This window comes from Carassius carassius, chromosome 44, assembly GCF_963082965.1.
Source record: "Carassius carassius chromosome 44, fCarCar2.1, whole genome shotgun sequence".
Lineage (NCBI taxonomy): Eukaryota > Metazoa > Chordata > Actinopteri > Cypriniformes > Cyprinidae > Carassius > Carassius carassius.
In genome coordinates this window covers 357,501-377,500 of record NC_081798.1, presented here as the reverse complement: position 1 = coordinate 377,500, position 20,000 = coordinate 357,501, and the positions used below count along the sequence as shown (strand labels likewise).

At 37.5% G+C, this 20,000-nt stretch overlaps 2 protein-coding genes across 3 annotated transcripts in view; one reads left to right on the top strand and one right to left on the bottom strand.

The window, feature by feature from the left end:
- Nucleotides 1–2,031: 2,031 nt before the first annotated feature.
- notum1b (notum, palmitoleoyl-protein carboxylesterase b) lies at nt 2,032–13,404 on the bottom strand. Of its 2 annotated transcripts, XM_059537941.1 has the most exons (11): nt 13,047–13,404; nt 10,329–10,381; nt 10,151–10,246; nt 7,908–7,968; nt 7,650–7,708; nt 7,442–7,544; nt 5,447–5,638; nt 5,273–5,370; nt 3,384–3,531; nt 3,073–3,120; nt 2,032–2,901 (listed from the first exon to the last, which is right to left on the bottom strand). In XM_059537941.1, exons 1-11 carry the CDS (start codon nt 13,334–13,336, stop codon nt 2,586–2,588), a joined length of 1,464 nt encoding a protein of 487 aa, XP_059393924.1. In that variant the 5' UTR covers nt 13,337–13,404; the 3' UTR covers nt 2,032–2,585. The 2 variants fall into 2 exon arrangements, with proteins under 2 accessions (XP_059393924.1, XP_059393923.1); XM_059537940.1 differs by having other exon boundaries at nt 7,442–7,708.
- A 6,245-nt stretch (nt 13,405–19,649) lies between these two features.
- The window catches only part of aspscr1 (ASPSCR1 tether for SLC2A4, UBX domain containing), a 22,353-nt gene continuing 22,002 nt past the window's right edge, over nt 19,650–20,000 (top strand). Inside the window, exon 1 of the mRNA XM_059537671.1 lies at nt 19,650–19,774. Coding sequence (XP_059393654.1) covers nt 19,685–19,774 — 90 coding nt within the window. The 5' untranslated portion in view covers nt 19,650–19,684. The remainder of the gene's footprint in view (nt 19,775–20,000) is intronic.

Genomic DNA, 20,000 nt, shown 5'->3' with positions numbered 1-20,000 from the left:
TGGTGTTGGTCCACTGTGTTTTCTGAGGTCAAAGGTCAACACAGCCGTATACCAGGAAGTTTTAGAGCACTTCATCATTCCTGCTGCTGACCAACTTTATGGAGATGCAGATTTCATTTTCCAACAGGACTTGGCACCTGCACACAGTGCCAAAGCTACCAGTACCTGGTTTAAGGACCATGGTATCCCTGTTATTAATTGACCAGCAAACTCACCTGACCTTAACCCTATAGAAAATCTATGTGGTATTGTGAAGAGGAAGATGTGATATGCCAGACCCAACAATGCAGAAGAGCTGAAGGCCACTATCAGAGCAACCTGGGCTCTCATAACACCTGAGCAGTGCCACAGACTGATCGACTCCATGCCACGCCGCATTACTGCAGTCATTCAGACAAAAGGAGCCACAACTAAGTACTGAGTGCTGTACATGCTCATACTTTTCATCTTCATACTTTTCTAAAAATCCTTTCTTTTCTATTGGTCTTTTCTGAGATACTGAATTTGGGTTTTTCCTTAGTTGTCAGTTATAATCATCAAATTTAAAAGAAATAAACATTTGAAATATGTCTGTGTGTAATGAATGAATATAATATAAAAGTTTCACTCTTTGAATGGAATTAGTGAAATCAACTTTTTGATGATATTCTAGTTATATGACCAGCACCTGTATAGATATAAATAATAAAACAAATTTTTGGCCATAATGATAATAATTAATATCTTTTATGAAGGCATGCAAATGAAATGGCGATGTTCAACAGGTATATACATTTTACACAAAATCGCTTCTTTCAGAAACACTCATAAATATGATTTACATAAAATAAATAACATAATGTAGCTTAAGTTTGTCTTATGTTTGAACATATTCTACAAATCACAATAGAAAAGCTGAAGGTGAATGTCAAGAAACCTGTCAAGAACATTGCGAATATATATTTTTTTAAATTAAAAATAACATGTATTTATTTATTTTTTGTACTTTTTAATAATATAATATAATACACACACATTGTGCATGTTCTTGACAGGTTTGGTGTGATTCTGTGATTCAAGCAGCCATTGTCTTCACTAGATGATTTATCCAGTCAGCTTAGTGGAGAGATGTTCATATAAACATGTCCGTGTGTTAGAGGTGTTTGTGTCTCTGTTGATGGTGGTATCTGAATGTCCAGTATTTTTCTGTGAGGTTGTTGTGAAAGTGCTTCATTATTATGGGATGTAGTAAAAGCATCAGAGAGTTTGACCCGTCCTTCATCCGCAGAGAAAGACACAAGTGTCTGCTGTTGCTGCAGTCCATGGAGTGTCCAGTAGGGGTGCCACTGTTAACCTGTTACATTTTAGACACAATATAGTTCCTATATTCCACCAACAAAACAGCATCTGTTCAACACAGCGGAGTTTGGTTCCTGAATTATTCAGCTTTTTCAGTTGAGACAATGATGCAATCACTTATTCATGAAGACTGTCACTTGCTTCGTACCTGAATGAATCAATAATTTTAAAGAATTCTGGTGAGTCAATGATTTAATGATTCATTCATAAAACCGTTTTTTTAAAATGAATTGTTTTGTAATTGATTCATTGATCCATTCATAAAGACAGTTGTGACAGTCTTGTACTACTAACACTCAACTCTTACTATTTATGCCATGCAAAGATGTCCTAAAATTAGTAAGAGTTGTATACTAGTATAGGTTTCTGAATTCAGCAAGTCACTGGCTTAAATGCCGAATTACAATAACTCATTTGTAAAGACAGTTACTTTTTTGCCGAATGAATCATCTGTTTTGAATGAATCGGTTGAGTCAATGATTCAATGACTCATTTGTAAAGACAGTGAGTTCCTTTGTTGTTGAATTAATCATCTTTTTTTGAATGAATCGGTTGAGTCAATGATTCAATGACTCATTTGTAAAGACAGTTACTTTGTTGCCGAATGAATCATCTGTTTTGAATGAATCGGTTGAGTCAATGATTCAATGACTCATTTGTAAAGACAGTTACCTTGTTGCCGAATGAATCATCTGTTTTAAATGAATCGGTTGAGTCAATGATTCAATGACTCATTTTAAAGACAGTTACCTTGTTGCCGAATGAATCATCTGTTTTAAATGAATCGGTTGAGTCAATTATTCAATGACTCATTTGTAAAGACAGTTACTTTGTTGCCGAATGAATCATCTGTTTTCAATGAATCGGTTGAGTCAATGATTCAATGACTCATTCATAAAGCAAGTCAGTTGCTCTATTACAAACTATTAAAGTTGCTCCCAAAAAAAACAGTATTTCCTAACAAAACTGCTGTCAGTGATTCAATGGCTAAAGTTGCTGTTTTCAGAACAAGGTACTACTATCATGCAACTCTTACTATTTCTGCCATAATCTAAAAATAGTAAGAATAAAACATCTACTAAATGCCTAATTTTAAACAAAGGTCATAAACCTTGCCCTTATAGAAGTAATATTGTCCCTCATTGGAAATGTTCTGTCTAGATTTGGGATTATTTTAGCTTCACTGAATCCTGATTTTTGGCCCCCTCACTGATCATCAGTCATTCGACACACATCAGCTGCTCCAGTCAGGTGCCGTTACTGAGCATGCCCAGTAGTTTGTGGGGCTCCATGCCCTGCTGCTGTGCCACACGCTGCACATCGAAGCCCAGGTGTGTGAGGAACTGGATGACGCTCATCTCTTGCCCTGTCATCTGCTCTCTGATGGTGGGGCAGGAGGGGTTGCAGTGGGGCCACGGGCAGCTGTCAATCAAGTGAAGGGGGCAGCCCCGGGGCGGAGCCTGAATGCTGCTGCTGCTGTTGCCGTGGTGACGGAGGCTGCGGTCCCAGCACTGCAGCGCTCGAGGAAGTGAGGTACCTTTAACATGGATGTCCATCCAATAACTAGAGGAACAAGAGTACACCTCAGTCTCTTAGGGGTCATTCTTGTCTACCTCTGCTCCAGAATATTGTTCATTATGATAATGCATAACTGAAATTAATGTTTCTTTTTTGCATTTATAACATGCCTACTGAGATAAAGAGCAAGTGAACACACACTCGTTGCATACTCACCTTCTTGTGATGATCTCATGAGACAAACAGGCGGGAGCAAACATGGCTCTGTCAATCAAAACAAGGACCAACCAGAGATCAGGGGGAGTTTTCAAGTTGAATTTTTTTTATATATATAATCCTTATTGTTGTGATATTATTTGCATGATTGCACATTGACCTCTCAAAAGAAATAGCTTGATGTTGTTTGGGGTTATTATAGTATTTTTTTTGTCAATCAATTCAGTCAAGGGCCAGTCAGATGTCGGTTTGACTGTAAATTATGTTGGATTTGCTGAGATCACAGATCTGAGAGGAGCTGAGACACTTACGGGATGTTCTTGAGAGTGTTCCTGAGTTCACTGCCCAGGTTCTGGATGTATCTCCACTGACCCTCCTGCACTGGCTGACCCGTCAGATGGACATTATCAACCATCAGCTGAGCCTCATCGAACAACCACTGAACCACAAACACCGGCCCTGAGAGAGAGAGCGGGCGAGACACAGAGAGAGAGTCAGAGAGAGAGAGAGAGCGGGTGAGAGACAGAGAGAGAGAGAGAGAGAGAGCGGGCGAGACACAGAGAGAGAGAGAGACACAGAGAGAGAGTCAGAGAGAGAGAGAGAGCGGGCGAGACACAGAGAGAGAGAGAGACACAGAGAGAGAGTCAGAGAGAGAGAGAGAGCGGGCGAGAGACAGAGAGAGAGATAGAGACACAGAGAGAGAGTCAGAGAGAGAGAGAGAGAGAGAGAGAGAGAGAGAGAGAGAGCGGGCGAGACACAGAGAGAGAGATAGAGAGAGAGAGAGAGAGAGAGAGAGAGAGAGAGTGAGAGTGAGAGTGAGAGCGGGCGAGAGACAAAGAGAGAGAGAGAGCGGGCGAGAGACACAGAGAGAGAGATAGAGAGAGAGAGAGAGAGAGAGAGCGGGCGAGACACAGAGAGAGAGATAGAGAGAGAGAGAGTGAGAGCGGGCGAGAGACAAAGAGAGAGAGAGAGCGGGCGAGAGACACAGAGAGAGAGAGAGATGCTCATCACCCTTTTGTCAGATTCAAGACATTAATGGTTTTGCAGTATAATAAATTATTGTTAAAAAATCAGTTTTAAAATAGTTTTATATCAGTTTTAGTTTAGGTTTAATTTTTCTTTATTGTCATTAGTTTAAAAAAATCTATATAGCTTTGAATATTTTTTATTATATTTTTTATAATAAAGTTTTTTTTTATCATTTTATTGCTTATTTCAGTTAGCTGCCAAGGCAATGTTTTCACATTTTCAAAAAATAAATAAATAAATAAAAAGTTTTCTAAAAGGTTTTTCATCTGACATTTCTGACATTTATCCAGCTTTATTATAGTTAACTAAAACCACATTAAAAAATAATGAATTACTTGAAATTAAATAAACCTTATCTAAAATATATAAAACAATAAAATAAATCCTTAAACTTATTTCAGTTAATAATGATTTTAAATAAAAAAAGTGTTTTTAGTGTTTTTAGATTTAATATTAGTTGACTATAATGAGACTAACTGAAATAAAGCTCAAATAAAATATAAGCATCGTTTCTCGGTTTTCTAAAGTTTATCTGGACATACTAAAACTAAATAAACTATGGGCTAAATATTAAAATAAAATGACAAAAAAATACAACAAAATTACTGAAATTCAAATAAAAAGAGACATATAAAATATAATTTAATTCAAAATGCTCACAAAATCTATAATGGTATATCAATAATACTAAAATAACGAACTACTGTAAAATTATTTTTATGAAACAGATAGTTCTGGTGCTAGATTCTGATTGGCTGAGGTGCGTTTGAAGCTGTTGTAAATTACGATACAAAGTAACACACACCTTTGTTTATGTTTGTGTGTTGCTTGGCAACCACTTTGTTACAACCTCAACTGTTTCTGAGGAGCTACATTGTTTGGTGGAAGAATACTCTTGTTATTAATATCATTAAACTTTATTTGCTCGGTTTTATTTTGTGAAACCTTACTACGTATATGGAATAACCGTTTTATAAAAACAAGAAGCCCCATGAAGCTGTAGTTTACAGTGAATTTATAACAGTCCGTACCTAACACCGCCTCTCAGCTGTTATAAATTCACTGTAAACCACGGCTTCTTGTGGTTTATTGCTTTATCAGTTAGTGATCAGTAAGTGTTCAGTGGTGTGTTGGTGATTGAGACACTGGAGGGCGCTGTAGAGTCACATACTCTTGAGTGTGGGCTGAACCTTATAGCCAAAAAAGCAGTTCCAGTCCTCGCCGTTATACACGTGACTGCAGCGCTCAGGAACCACGCTGTTCCAATATCTGAACATAAAACACAGAACACGGTCCCATATACTGTATAACAGCATAAACACTTGTGGGTGTGTGCGTGTCTTACCGCACTCCTCTCTTGATGGCCTCTGTCGGAGCACAGCTGATCGTGTCGATGCAGTCTGTGAAGCGGTACTGTTTATGATCCAGAAACCATCCCGAGTCTGCCAGACCCCGAACCTGGACCGAACCGAGACCCAGATCCTCCAGCAGCTCCGACACACGGTCCACATTCAGCAGCACCCCGGTACCACCGGCACTGAAGACACAACACAGACGACATCAGGTTTGGAGAAATGCAGCATTGCATCAGTGTCTCATCAATGGATGCTCTGCAGTGAATGGGTGCCGTCAGAACGAGAGTCTGATAAAAACATCACAATAATCCACAGCACTCCAGTCCATCAGTGAACATCTGGAGAAGACAAAAGATGAAACAAATCCAGCATTAAGATGATTTTAACTCAAACACATAGAGTCTATAATCCATAATAACACTTCCTCCAGTGAAAAAGTGCATCTGCTGTTGTTGTTTAGAGCTGATTAAACGCTGCTTGATCTGTGCAGATTTCTCTCCTGATTCAGACCAGAACACTTCTTCACTGGAGGAAGTGTTATTATGGATTATAGACTCTATGTGTTTGAGTTAAAATCATCTTTTGTCTTCTCCAGATGTTCACTGATGGACTGGAGTGCTGTGGATTATTGTGATGTTTTTATCAGACTCTCATTCTGACGGCACCCATTCACTGCAGAGCATACATTGATGAGACACTGATGCAATGCTGCATTTCTACAAACCTGATGAAGAAACACACTCATCTAAGATTTATAGAAATGTAGACATAACATTTTAAATTGATTATATTGTATATACAAATATTTAAACATATTTGGGACTATATTGAAGTTGTGAAAGTAATATTAATTGAAATAAAGCCGAAATAAAATGTAAACATTTAATGACCGACCTAAACTTAGAAAAACTAATGAATTTGAATTTAAAAAAAAAAAGTATTTAACTAATAAATGTTTAATATTTGAAATAGAATATAAGCTGAACTGTTAAAATAAAGCCAAATAAAAAGACAAACATAAAATTTTCACTTGTGAGCATAAAGCAATGATTAACAGCCTCACAGCTCACATTAGATCTGTCTTAAAGGGGTATACACATAACATGAGAAATCATATTTTGCCTTGATCTTTTGGAATGTAAAAAGTCTTTGTACCATTAAAACATCCTCCTCATTATAAACAAAGCATTTGTTTAATCTAGCTCCAAAAATGGCTTGTTTGGATCTCAGGTGAATGATGGCATCATAATGATGAGGCTCAAATATTTGCATAAACACATCTCCAGAGCAAGGCATCGACGAATAGTCATGTTCTCACCATAGGCCCCGCCCACTGGTGTTCAGTCACTAACGACTGACTCTTGATTTCTCTGAACGAAACGCAAACAGAAATCACAATCACTGCCGCTATCTTGTCTACACTGGATACAGATGATCTTAAATGCAATGTAAGATAATTAGCTTTGATGCATCTGGTTTAAACAGCTCATATGCATCTTTGTTTGTGCAGATATCAGAAGCATCCCGGCGTAAGGAACAAGTGGATAGTTTATGTTTAAGGGATTCCCAGATCGTGTCTGAGGGTTTTGTTTAGTAATCAAGGTTCAGTATCATGGAGAGTTCACAAAGAAACATTTGCTGATGGATGAAGCGTTACTAGATCTGACTGCAGCTGCATCACAAACCATCAACAAATGATTTCATAATGCTTTGTCTGGAAATGACCAGGGTTTTTGTACAGGTGGTCAAAACACTCACATGCAATAGCGAGGAGGCATTGATACTGTTTTCAATGCATTGATGTTAGCCAATCATAACAGCGTCTGATTACTGACAAGCCTCAAAAGGCACGCCCCTTAAAACAGGTAGTTTTAGACAGAGTGTCAGAACGATTGTTGAAAATAACCTTTTTTTTTGTGCAAAAACTTTAACATCATAAGTAAACCTAAAGGCACATATTAAAATAATTTTCAGTGATTGGTCACCTGCTCCCGGCTAGCAGCAGCACTTTAGCACCGTCCAGACCTTTGGTCACCAGCTCCTTAATGACCTCCTCAATGATCTGAGAACCCATGAATGCATATTCATCTGAACACAGAGACACACACACACACACACACGTTACATACACGTACACACGATGAATATGAATGATGGACACTGTGTGTGTGTGTTTGTGTGTGTGTGTTTTACTCTGGTCTGTCTTTGCTGTGGAGCCGCTCCAAACATCACTGGAGCAGTACGGCACAAACCTGCACACAGAGATGAACAATTCATGAGAGAGATAACATTAATTCACTGTGAAATGCTGAAATAGAAAGACTGAAATCATATTTTCTAACTTATCTGCATAAAAAAAACTGTAAACTAAAATGTAAAGATGCTGGTCATTCTCTGAGAAGGTTATGGGATATGAAATATTATTATCTGTGTATAAAGTCATAATCGTACACTGTGTTTGCGTTCCACCAGTGTGGATTCTCCTCGGGCTGAGACGACAGGATCCCTGTTCCTGAAACACACACACACACATGGCTTTCATGTTTAGAAGTTCTGACACTCAGAATACGGTGTGTTTGGACACGCCTCCCTGTTGTTAGCTCTGAGTGTTGCTAGGGTGTTGCCATGCAGTTGGCAAGATGTTGTTATTGTTGCTTAGTATGAGGTGCTTGGTGTTTTCTTGACATACCTATTTTCTTCCCAAATACATGTCTAATAAACAAAAATCATGAAACTTAGCTAATGTAATATATTATTAAAGGTTTAACCAAAAATAAATTTTTAGGGCCTTTATGTTTCTCCATAAAACTTTTTTGGGGGGATTTCTGTCTTATTCCCCAAATTCATTTGTTTTTCTGAATTCAGTTTTAATGTTAAATTTATTTTTTCTTGAAGGGTGTAGGTTTGATTTTGGCGTTGGTGGACACAACGGCAGACAACAGACATTTCATTGTTTGATCAAAATTGTTTCTAGGGACAATTTAGTAGTGTCTGATATTGGTAGGATCATGTCACAGCTTCTGTCTGATCGTGGGTGTATCTCTCTATTAGTTTTATTGGATCTTAGTGCTGCGTTTGACACAATTGACCACAACATTCTTTTGCATAGACTTGAACACTTTGTTGGCATCAGTGGAAGTGCATTAGCATGGTTTAAATCATACTTATATGACCGCCATCAGTTCGTAGCAGTGAATGAAGATGTATCCTATCGATCACAAGTGCAGTATGGAGTACCTCAAGGCTCAGTACTAGGGCCGCTACTGTTCACGCTTTATATGTTACCCTTGGGAGATATCATCAGGAAACATGGTGTTAGCTTTCACTGTTATGCTGATGATACCCAGCTCTATATTTCTTCGCAGCCCAGTGAAACACACCAATTTGAAAAACTAACGGAATGCATAGTCGATATAAGATCTTCTTCACTCTAGCCGGCTGTTACTCACTCTTTTGCAAAGACAGTTTGGTGCTTATGACTCACGGTATGTAAGCAGGTTTACGTATGTAAAGGATTTGCCACTGAAGATTCAAATGTGAGTTTTAAGCAGTGTAGAGTAGCACTTGTTGTTTATCATTTCTCCGATCACAAATGCAGACATGATTTTATGTTTATGCGGCACGATATGCAACGCAATGCTTAAAAGACAGTATACTGTAAGTCATTATAATCAGTAATTATGTTCCCACTGTATACACCTACTGCCTCGTTTGTAATTGGTTTTATTGTTTTGTCCTGTCATGCCTGGGACACGACATAGCAGTATATGTTGAGGGGCGTAACATTTCCGTCAGACTCTTGAAATATTTGGAGAATATTTTGGAATATATTTTGGAGCAGATCTCACCTCCACTCAATTAAAAAAGTAAGTAATGGGACACTATTAAAGTGGTGACAAATATGAACAGTAGACTTAAAAACCACTGTACTAATAATGATACAACCCTTTTAAGAAATCATTTGTACCTACAAAATGTCAATAGGACTTTTAAACATGTAATTTGTTTATGTAACCCCTTGTTGGTTATGGTTGTTATTGTGGCTTGGAATGTATGTTGATTTTTTATTATGCAATGTAATGTTGATCAGTGTATGTGTATGCGGACTCCAGAGTCCAAGATAAAGTCTCCCATTGAGGACAATAAAGTGTATTGAATTGAATTTATGAAATTAACTGAAATAAGCGAAGAAAAGCGTGATGTTTACAAAACAAAATCCATATTTCCATTCCAAAGATAACATATTCAGGTGAAGTATGACATGCTATGACATGTCCCTACCAAATTCTACACCTTTGATTTTTGTAATGAAAAAGCATGTCTAATTAAAAAATAAATTTAACTACAATTTATGAAATGTTTAACAAAAATGACATTTTTAGGGTGTTGTTTTTCCCAGAATTCAGAATTTTAAATTAATTTTAATGACATTTTAAAAATGTAAAACAAATGATAATTCATTGACAAGATAATTAATGAATAATGTTAAATGAATAATTCATAAAAAATGTATTAAGATTTTTAAGATAATAGTGTCACATGAAAAGTTTTTTTTGTTATTGTTTGTTTGTTTTTTTTTAGAAATTCTGAAATGATAGTTGAGTGACTCTCTGGAGATGATCTTCATGTGATCATGAAATAAAAACTGGCCAGAGGTCAGGTTGTAAGGTCAGAGGTCAGAGGTCGTGACTGACCTGTCCTGGTGGAAGGCCATTTGCTGGAGCTCATGAGTCGCCTCATGGTCTCGTATCTGCTGTCGCAGGTGTGTTTACTGAAGCAGTACCAGCCGCCTGAAGAACAAAACACACACAGCGTCAGATCACACACACACACACACACACACACACACACACGATTCTCTGATTCACTCACCCTCCAGGAACATCAGCCATCGCCGGCTGCCTCGTGACTCCTTTATGTAGTAGCTGTATCAGAAAACACATCAATATGATTAGTATCATGTTTTTTAAATTTCTGATGCATTCTTGTACAAGAGTAGTTTGTGGTGTTCGCAACAGCAAAGTCATGGGTTCGATTCCCAGGTAAAGCACCTGATAGAATTGGTACCTTGAATGCGTTACCAGCTGCTCTGGATAAAAACATTTGCTAAATACATGAATTAAAATATTTGTTTTGAATGATCAAGACTATGACTTTTCTGCTCACCAAGGTTGCATTTATTGGATCAAAAATACAAAACAAATTGAGAAATATTATTATAGTTTTAAACAGCTGTTTTATATGTGGATTTATGTTAAAGTGTAATTTATTTCTGTGATGCTCCGCTGTATTTTCAGCATCATTCCTCCAGTCTTCAGTGTCACATGATCTTCAGAAATCAGGATAATACACTGATTTACTGCTCAAGAAACAGTTCTGATTATTATCAGTGTTGAACACAGTTTTACACTGAAGAGCCTGTCTGAAGGGATCAGATATGCAAATTAGCCTGTTATAATAAACAATGCATCAGTAATACAAATAAATGAAGTCAAAACATGAAACACAAGATCAACTGAATCATGAAAAAAAGAACTGATTCTAAGAGTGATTTATTCAGTGTGAATCGAACCGATCTGTTCAGAACTGAATTGAATGTGTGTGAATTAAGAACAGGATGCAGAATTGTTTTCTTTTTGAAGTGACAGGAATTCTGCACTTTACAATTAGTTTACAGTATATGTATTTACTTTAGAAATGGAAAAACTTAATTTCCCAGAATGCACTGATGAAATTCCTCCCGTCATTCCAGTTCAGATTCCGGCTCAACTTCCTGTGTGTTGTGGTTCATTCAGTTAAAATTCAATCTCATGAACTGAATTCTGAACATCGCTCAACTCTGTTCTGAACAGCTGCTGACTCTGAATCTCTCTCTGTCTCTCTGTCTCTCTCTGTCTCTGTCTCTGTCTCTCTCTCTCTCTCTCTCTCTCTCTGTGTGTGTGTGTTTACAGACATCAAGCTGGAGCGTGAAGAGATCAGAATAAAGACATCAGACAGAGATCGTTTCATCTTTTAGTAGAAGGGAGAGAGAGAACAGAACAAATAAGTGTCAGCAGTCATAACTGCTATTCTGTTATTATGGGTCGGAACTCAGACAAACAGCTTTCTGAATATGAATGTAATAAACTAGAGCGTGTGTGTGTGTGTGTGTGTGTGTAAGGGCTAAGGGATGTAGGCAGAAGTCTATGTGAGGGTAAATGTGGTTATCCCATGTTTGTTGTTGTGCGGCTGAGTGTGTGAGTGTGTGTGTGCGGGCGCGTGCATGTGTATGAGAGTATGTGTGTGTGTGTGTGTGTGTGTGTGTGTGTGTCAGACGTGGCTCATATAAAGATCAGTGTCTGGTTTGCTGGAATCCCTTTGATGTGTTTAAACTGGAGCTTTTCAAACCTGCTTCACCATTTTTGTATATATAGACACACACACACACACACACACACACACAGAATGACATGTATTTCATAATTGGAAGAATTAAAAAAAATGGGCCAAATACATCTATATACATGAGTCAATTTCAAAAGACATGGTTAAGATTTTATGTGTTTTTTGATTGGCTCCATGATTTTTCAAGATTCTGAAAGTCGCCGATCGAACACGTGCGCGTGACGTCACTCCTCCCACCTGCAGCGCGTGCGTCATTTGAGCACTTTCCCTCCAAACCGTAAGTGTCCCAGAAGATGGCGAGACAGACCCCACCGCAGCGCTTCATCCGGGACATCTCTGCTGCTGTCTGGGAATGTGAGGAATGATTCTCTCTTCGGTTTGACTTTAATTATGGCGGTTTCGGTAATTAGGCCTAATTATCTGGCTCGTGCTATTAAAAGAGAGCTCTCTTATCGAAATAGTAGACTTGAATAAAATAAGAACTCCATACACATATAACCCTTCAAAAACACCTGTGACAAAATGTGCATAAAAGACCTTTACCATGGTATTACCATAGATAGACACTCTATAGAACTGTATCACCATACTTATAGATAGGTAGAGATTTTTTTTACTTAATTATATTTTCCTAGCTAACAGAGTGTGTTCTCACGTTCTCAGAGCATCTTTACCATTCTAACAGTGTTCTCTCAAAGTTACGAACAAACGTTAATGGAATAGTTCCCAAAATCTTCACAAAAACATCTGTACATTTTTTTCATAAAATGTTATAGTTGAACGATTGTTGATTTGATGAATTTTTGGAATGATCCTTCCTGTTTCAGAAACATTCAGAGAACATTCAAAAGTAACGTTTGCAAAATTACGAACTTTTATGTTCCTTCAACCTTCGCATATATTAGAAAAAAAATGGATTTGTTAAATTGTAAAATTAAATTATTGAGAGAACATTCAGAAGTAAAATTCTTGTATTTTTTGCTAAATTATAAAATGGAATCTTCCATTGGTGTTCATATAACTAAAAAAAAAAAAACATTTAGAAATAATGTTTTTCATAACTTAATGGGAACCTGCGTTGCTGATATTTTTCACAGCGATGGATCATTAATGACTCAACCCTTGTGAGCTTTGAACCTGCAACCTTCCCTTCAGCAGATGCTTGACCACTACACCACACAGAAACATAGAGGAAGCATCACTGACCCAGCAGGTGAACCGTCATTACAGGTGACCGATGAGTTCCTCAGGAACTGAAGCTTCATCTCCTGGTCCAGTTTCTGAGTCGAGCAGGGATACAGGGATTGAGCCAAGTTCTTCACCTGAGTCATGAAGCTCTCCATGTTTCCCTCCACAGCGGTGAAGTCCAGAGGAAAGCTCTCGGGTGTCTGAGTCCGCTGACCCCGAACTCTCCTGCCCTCTCCTGACCCCAGAACCAGCAGAACCAGCAGAACTCGGATCATCTCCATGCTTCTGTAAATCCACAGGAGGTTCATAAAAACAATCTGGATCGTCTCATCCTGAATTGAACTGAATGTCCTCCTCCTGTGTTCAGATCACAGCAAGTGTCTGTCTCCCTTCATGGGCTCATTACTCAGGGTTTTTATTGCAGCCCTCTCAGCCAATCAGCTGGCAGACGGGCGTGTACAGTCCTGTACAGACTGCCAATCAGCAGAGAGGGCTGGTCAAATGGGGCGTGGTCTAGTGACACATGTGTCCCTTTGATCTTCAGAGTGTTTAGTGTGAATACTGACATCTGAAGAACCAACACTGAATGAACTTTAGAATTCACATAGGGTTATTATAGTTCACTAGATCTAAAACCATCACACATATATATAAACATCTCATTTTAGTTTTCATCATGTCTTAAGTTAAAGGTTTGTTTAATAAAATTAGTCATAGGCTATTTAAAAACTATACAGACTTATAAAAAAAAAAAGACAAAATTACTATGTAAAATAAAAACAAAAAACAAAAATAAAATCTAATTTGAAAATGATCAAAACTATAATCATATCTCAGTGATACTAAAATAACACTGTTTCATATATAATACATGATTTTATTATTTACTACTGTATTTTTCAGTATTGTGTTGATGTTTTATGGACTTTATGTACACAAACTTGTGTTTAAAATGTATATACAATATTTACATGTGTGACCCCATATATATATACAGTATAGATACAGTATATCTGTGTCCCTGCAGCACAGAAGCAGTCATCAGTGTCACAGACATATATTTGTAGAAATAGACAACAATACATTGTATGGGTCAGAATTATAAATGTTTTATTTTTTTCAAAAATCATGAGGATATTAAGTAAAGATCATGTTCATGAAGATATTTAGTAAACTTCCTACCGTAAATATATCAAAACATAATTTTTGATTAGTAATATGCATTGCTAAGAACTTCATTTGAACAACTTTAAAGATGATTTTCTCAATATTTAGATTTTTTTGCTCCCTCAGATTCCAGATTTTCAAATAGTTGCATCTCAGACAAAAGATTATTTATTCAGCCTTCAGATGATGTATAAATTACCCTTATGACTGGTTTTGTTGTCCAGGGTCACACACACACACACACACACACACACACACATTTTTTAAGGATTAAACTCCATTAAGAGAGTTTCAGTGTGTCTCAATCTGATGAAACATTTGTAAAAATAAACAGAATATTAATACAGTTCCTGATAGAGATATAAAAATGCTATCGATGTAATTTGTGTGTTTGTGCTCTGCAGCCGATTTCCTCGTCAAATAATGCAAAAGAAATTCAGAAGTTTTTTAATGGACTGGAAAAACACACTCGAGCAGTGATTTGACTAAATGACTTCCGTTTGGCAGCATACGGCCTCTGCTCAGAGAGGTCAGACAAACACGGCCGTTAGGAGAGAGTTTGAAGTTTTATTTCCTCTGCTGATGGTCTGGACGGATAAGGACAGAACTGTTTGTTTGTTCAGACGCTGGTCATTTCCCCAGGGCTCCTGTACTGCAGGTGAAGGCGAACACAAACACCAGCACAAACTCAACAAGATATAGTGTCTTACACTAACGTGTTTTGGCAGAAGCTTTTATTCGCATTTGTTGCATTCCTGCAGCTTGAACAGCAGATCATTGCACTGGTGAAGGTCATGGGTTCAATTCCCAGGAAATGCATGGACTGATCAATACCTTCAATGCAATATAATTCGCATGGGAGGAAAGCATCTGCAAAATGCATGAATGCAAATCTTAATGACTAGCAATAAAGAAATATTTTCACAAGACGAAGGCATAAAATTATATAGACATACTTAAAAGCAACAAAGAAATCATGCAACAAACTAAGCAAAACTTTAGCTAAAATGAACATGGAAATCTAAAAATAAAGTCTAAATTGAAAAAACTCTGTGATATTAAAATAACATACACTTGTGACTATTGTGTCATCAAGTGCACAGATAAAGACGCGAGCAGAAGCTCCTCGTGACGGGAGGAATTCATTCCACGGCTCTTCAAAGGGATGCCAGGCTGTCACTGACATACACCTCCTGCTCCATCACAATCCGACCCGTTAAGAGGAAAAACATGAGCTTAAATTACTCGCAGATGGACGTGCTCACGGGCGACACGAGACGCTCGGCCCCTGAGCCCGAGGCACGGGCCGGGGACATCAGAGGAATGATTGGAAAGATCCAGAGGGGATGGGGTTCTGTCTTTAATTCACAGATGTATGGAGTCGCTCTTCTCAGCCGTTGCTGTGTCGATCTGTTTTATGTTTGTGGATCCTCGTGTTGTTAGCATCTTTTCCTGCTTCGACACCCAGAAGATCTCGATTTCGCATTCCTCTGTTTCGTTAGACTGGTTTCCACTTCACTTATTAGGATCCTTTTGAACGCCTTACATCAAAGAGATCCAGAGAGAGGTCACGTTCACCGAACAAACAGCGATCATCAGCCGCATGTGGAGTGAAGACGGACAAAACCTGAACTATTCCCCATGATTTCCTTAAAACGCTCGCTTGCCTCAAAGTACCATCCAGACCGAACATGCCAGAGGAGAGAGAGAGAGATAAAGACTTAATCAACCAGATGATGAACATTATTAACAGCAGTTATTAAATGATGCAGTCACACTTGTAGCAATAATTGTTAGTTCTGTTGTTGATTCAAGGTTAGCATCATCTGGGGTCCTCTGAGGGTCAGCATCATCTCTTCTCAGGTGTTCTGGATCCAGACTGGAGCTTGTGTAAATCCTAGTTACCACGGGATGAAGATCCCAGCAGAAACAGAGAAACAAACAGAGACATCATTAGCATAGCTGCTGATCCAACAGAGTAAAATTAGTTTAACCCAAGCTAAAGAATAAGAATGCACATTTGATCAGATGCAACTACACTCACAATTTAAGATACATTATTCGAATGCTTGGCGAAAGAGATGTGTTTTTAATCTAGATTTAAACAGAGAGAGTGTGTCTGAACCCCGAACATTATCAGGAAGGCTATTCCAGAGTTTGGGAGCCAAATGTGAGAAAGCTTTACCTCCTTTAGTGGACTTTGCTATCCTAGGAACTACCAAAAGTCCAGCGTTTTGTGACCTTAGGGTGCGTGATGGGTTGTAGCGTGGTAGAAGGCTAGTTAGGTACGCAGGAGCTAAACCATTTAGGGCCTTATAGGTAAGTAATGATAATTTGTAACTGATACAGAACTTAATAGGTAGCCAGTGCAGAGACTGTAAAATTGGGGTAATATGATCATATTTTCTTGACCTGGTAAGGACTCTAGCTGCTGCATTTTGGACGACCTGTAGCTTGTTTATTGCAGAAGCAGGACAACCACCTAGAAGTGCATTACAATAGTCCAGTCTAGAGGTCATGAATGCATGAACTAGCTTTTCTGCATCAGAAACAGATAACATGTTTCGTAGCTTGGCAATGTTTCTAAGATGGAAGAATGCAGTTTTTGTAACATTGGAAATATGATTTTCAAAAGACAAGTTGCTGTCTAATATAACACCCAGATTTCTGACTGTAGAGGAAGTAACAGTACATCCGTCTAGTTGCAGATTGTAATCTACAAGATTCTGTGGTCCAATAATTAATATCTCTGTCTTATCCGAATTTAATTGGAGAAAATTATCGGTCATCCAATCTTTTTCAACACACTCTGTTAGCTTTTTAAATAAACAAAATGGTAGCGATCGGACAGGTAGGATCTAAACCATCTTAGAGCCTGCCCTTGAATACCTGTATAGTTTTGTAATCGATCTATGAGTATGTCATGATCTATGGTGTTGAACGCAGCACTAAGATCAAGTAAGACTAGAAATGAGATGCAGCCTTGATCTGACGCAAGGAGCAGGTCATTTGTAATTTTAACAAGTGCAGTTTCTGTGCTATGGTGGGGCCTGAAACCTGACTGAAATTCTTCATACAGATCATTTTTTTATTATTTATTTATTTAATTTTTTGCAGGAAGGAGCACAATTGAGCAGATACAACTTTTTAATATATTTTATACATAAATGGAATATTTGAAATGGGTGTGTAATTTGCCTGTTCACTTGCCTGATCTAGTTGTGGTTTCTTAATAACCGCCAGCTTGAGTGGTTTTGGAAGTGACCGATAGATAGATAGATAGATAGATAGATAGATAGATAGATAGATAGATAGATAGATAGATAGATAGATAGATAGATAGATAACCTTGAGGTCATAAATGCATGGATTAACATTTCTGCATTTGACATTGAGAGCATAGGCCGTAATTTAGATATATTTTTGAGATGGAAAATGCAGTTTTACAAATGCTAGAAACGTGGCTTTCTAGGGAAAGATTGCGATCAAATAGCACACCTAGGTTCCTAACTGATGACGAAGAATTGACAGAGCAACCATCAAGTCTTAGACAGTGTTCTAGGTTATTACAAGCAGAGTTTTTAGGTCCTATAATTAACACCTCTGTTTTTTCAGAATTTAGCAGTAAGAAATTACTCGTCATCCAGTTTTTTATATCGACTATGCAATCCATTAGTTTTTCAAATTGGTGTGTTTCACCGGGCTGCGAAGAAATATTGAGCTGAGTATCATCAGCATAACAGTGAAAGCTAACATCATGTTTCCTGATGATATCTCCCAAGGGTAACATATAAAGCGTGAAGAGTAGCGGTCCTAGTACTGAGCCTTGAGGTACTCCATACTGCACTTGTGATCGATATGATACATCTTCATTCACTGCTACGAACTGATGGCGGTCATATAAGTATGATTTAAACCATGCTAATGCACTTCCACTGATGCCAACAAAGTGTTCAAGTCTATGCAAAAGAATGTTGTGGTCAATTGTGTCAAACGCAGCACTAAGATCCAATAAAACTAATAGAGAGATACACCCACGATCAGATGATAAGAGCAGATCATTTGTAACTCTAAGGAGAGCAGTCTCAGTACTATGATACGGTCTAAATCCTGACTGGAAATCCTCACATATACCATTTTTCTCTAAGAAGGAATATAATTGTGAGGATACCACCTTTTCTAGTATCTTGGACAGAAAAGGGAGATTCGAGATTGGTCTATAATTAACTAGTTCTTTGGGGTCAAGTTGTGTTTTTTTTTAAGAGAGGCTTAATAACAGCCAGTTTGAAGGTTTTGGGGACATATCCTAATGACAATGAGGAATTAATAATAGTCAGAAGAGGATCTATGACTTCTGGAAGCACCTCTTATCTAATTGTGATTCATCCATAATTGCATTTAGTCTAAATGTATGCCACTGTAAGATCGGAAATGTATTTTCTTTCCCCCTGAAATACATTTTTAAATACATATAATTTAAAAAAAAATTGTTGAGCTTTACTGTTTGCAACATATATGTAGCATATATTTAAAATATATTTTGGTTAGAATTTTATTTTATTTTTTTCTTGCTGTATGAGACTTTCTCTAAAACTCTATCCTCATAAACTGAGTTGATTGTAAATACTCTTTTCTTTGTAGCAGTTCAAAACAACACATGTAGGAACTTCCAGATTTTTGTGGCTCATCAAGGAAACAGTTTGTGAATTCAGCGGTTTTCAGACTCAGTCAAATACTGAACAATCCATTCAGATGTTTGGGGTCAGTTTATGAGGATGATGATGATGATGTGGTCAAAACAGTCCAGTGTAATATAAACTACGGATTATTTAGAGTTCAGATGACATGAAGAGTAATGTCACATCCTGTTTTTATTGTATTTTATTAAACTTCAATAAACACAGTCAGAGTACAGTTAGGACTAAAATAACACACATGGAAACATAAAACACAAACAAAAAAGATGTATACATATACATACAGCCTTGGGTTTTAAACATTGTATTTATTATATTATAGATAAAAAAATGTCTTAACAAATTTGAATTTCTTTTTCTAGAACTAAAAATAAAGGATTGGTGTATCAAATAATGTATCAAAATAAATTCATAATGTAGTAATCTTTCCTATAGATAGATAGATAGATAGATAGATAGATAGATAGATAGATAGATAGATAGATAGCATCAGTTTTTTTATGATTGCCCAAAAATCAAAAACAGTATACAGAAAATAATACCACCATCAACATAAAAATTATAGACAATAATAATAAAAATAGTAAATAAAAACAGAAGAGGGGGGGGGTTAATAAAAACAAAATAGAGAGGTCTAGAGTTTAAATCTTTGCATCTGTGGATGTGAAATTTATCAATAAGCAAAATAAGATACACTTTTAGACTTTTAGTGCATACTCAATAAACCCAGTTTAATGTAGCATCTGGAACGCATAAAGTTTTGTCAAACAAACACGGTGACGTCACAGTGTCATGGCGGCGAGCAGTGCGACTGTGTCAGTTTTAACTCCGAACGGAAGGAGACAGACTGTCAAAGTGTCTCCAAACACATCTTTATTACAGGTACGAGCTCGTTCACACACTCGTGTATGTTTATGAAGCTCGTCGCGAAGGCTGTGTGTGTTTACAGCGGCTCAAACCCAGCACAATAGCGTTCTGACTCAGCTGAAATACTGAGCTGCCTACCTAGTGCCCCAGACAGCCTTTGCTTTGGGCACTGGGTTCAGATTGAGTAAGAGTAATGTCCTATTCAGTAATTTTGGACACCGTGTGTAAGCACCTGCGCTAG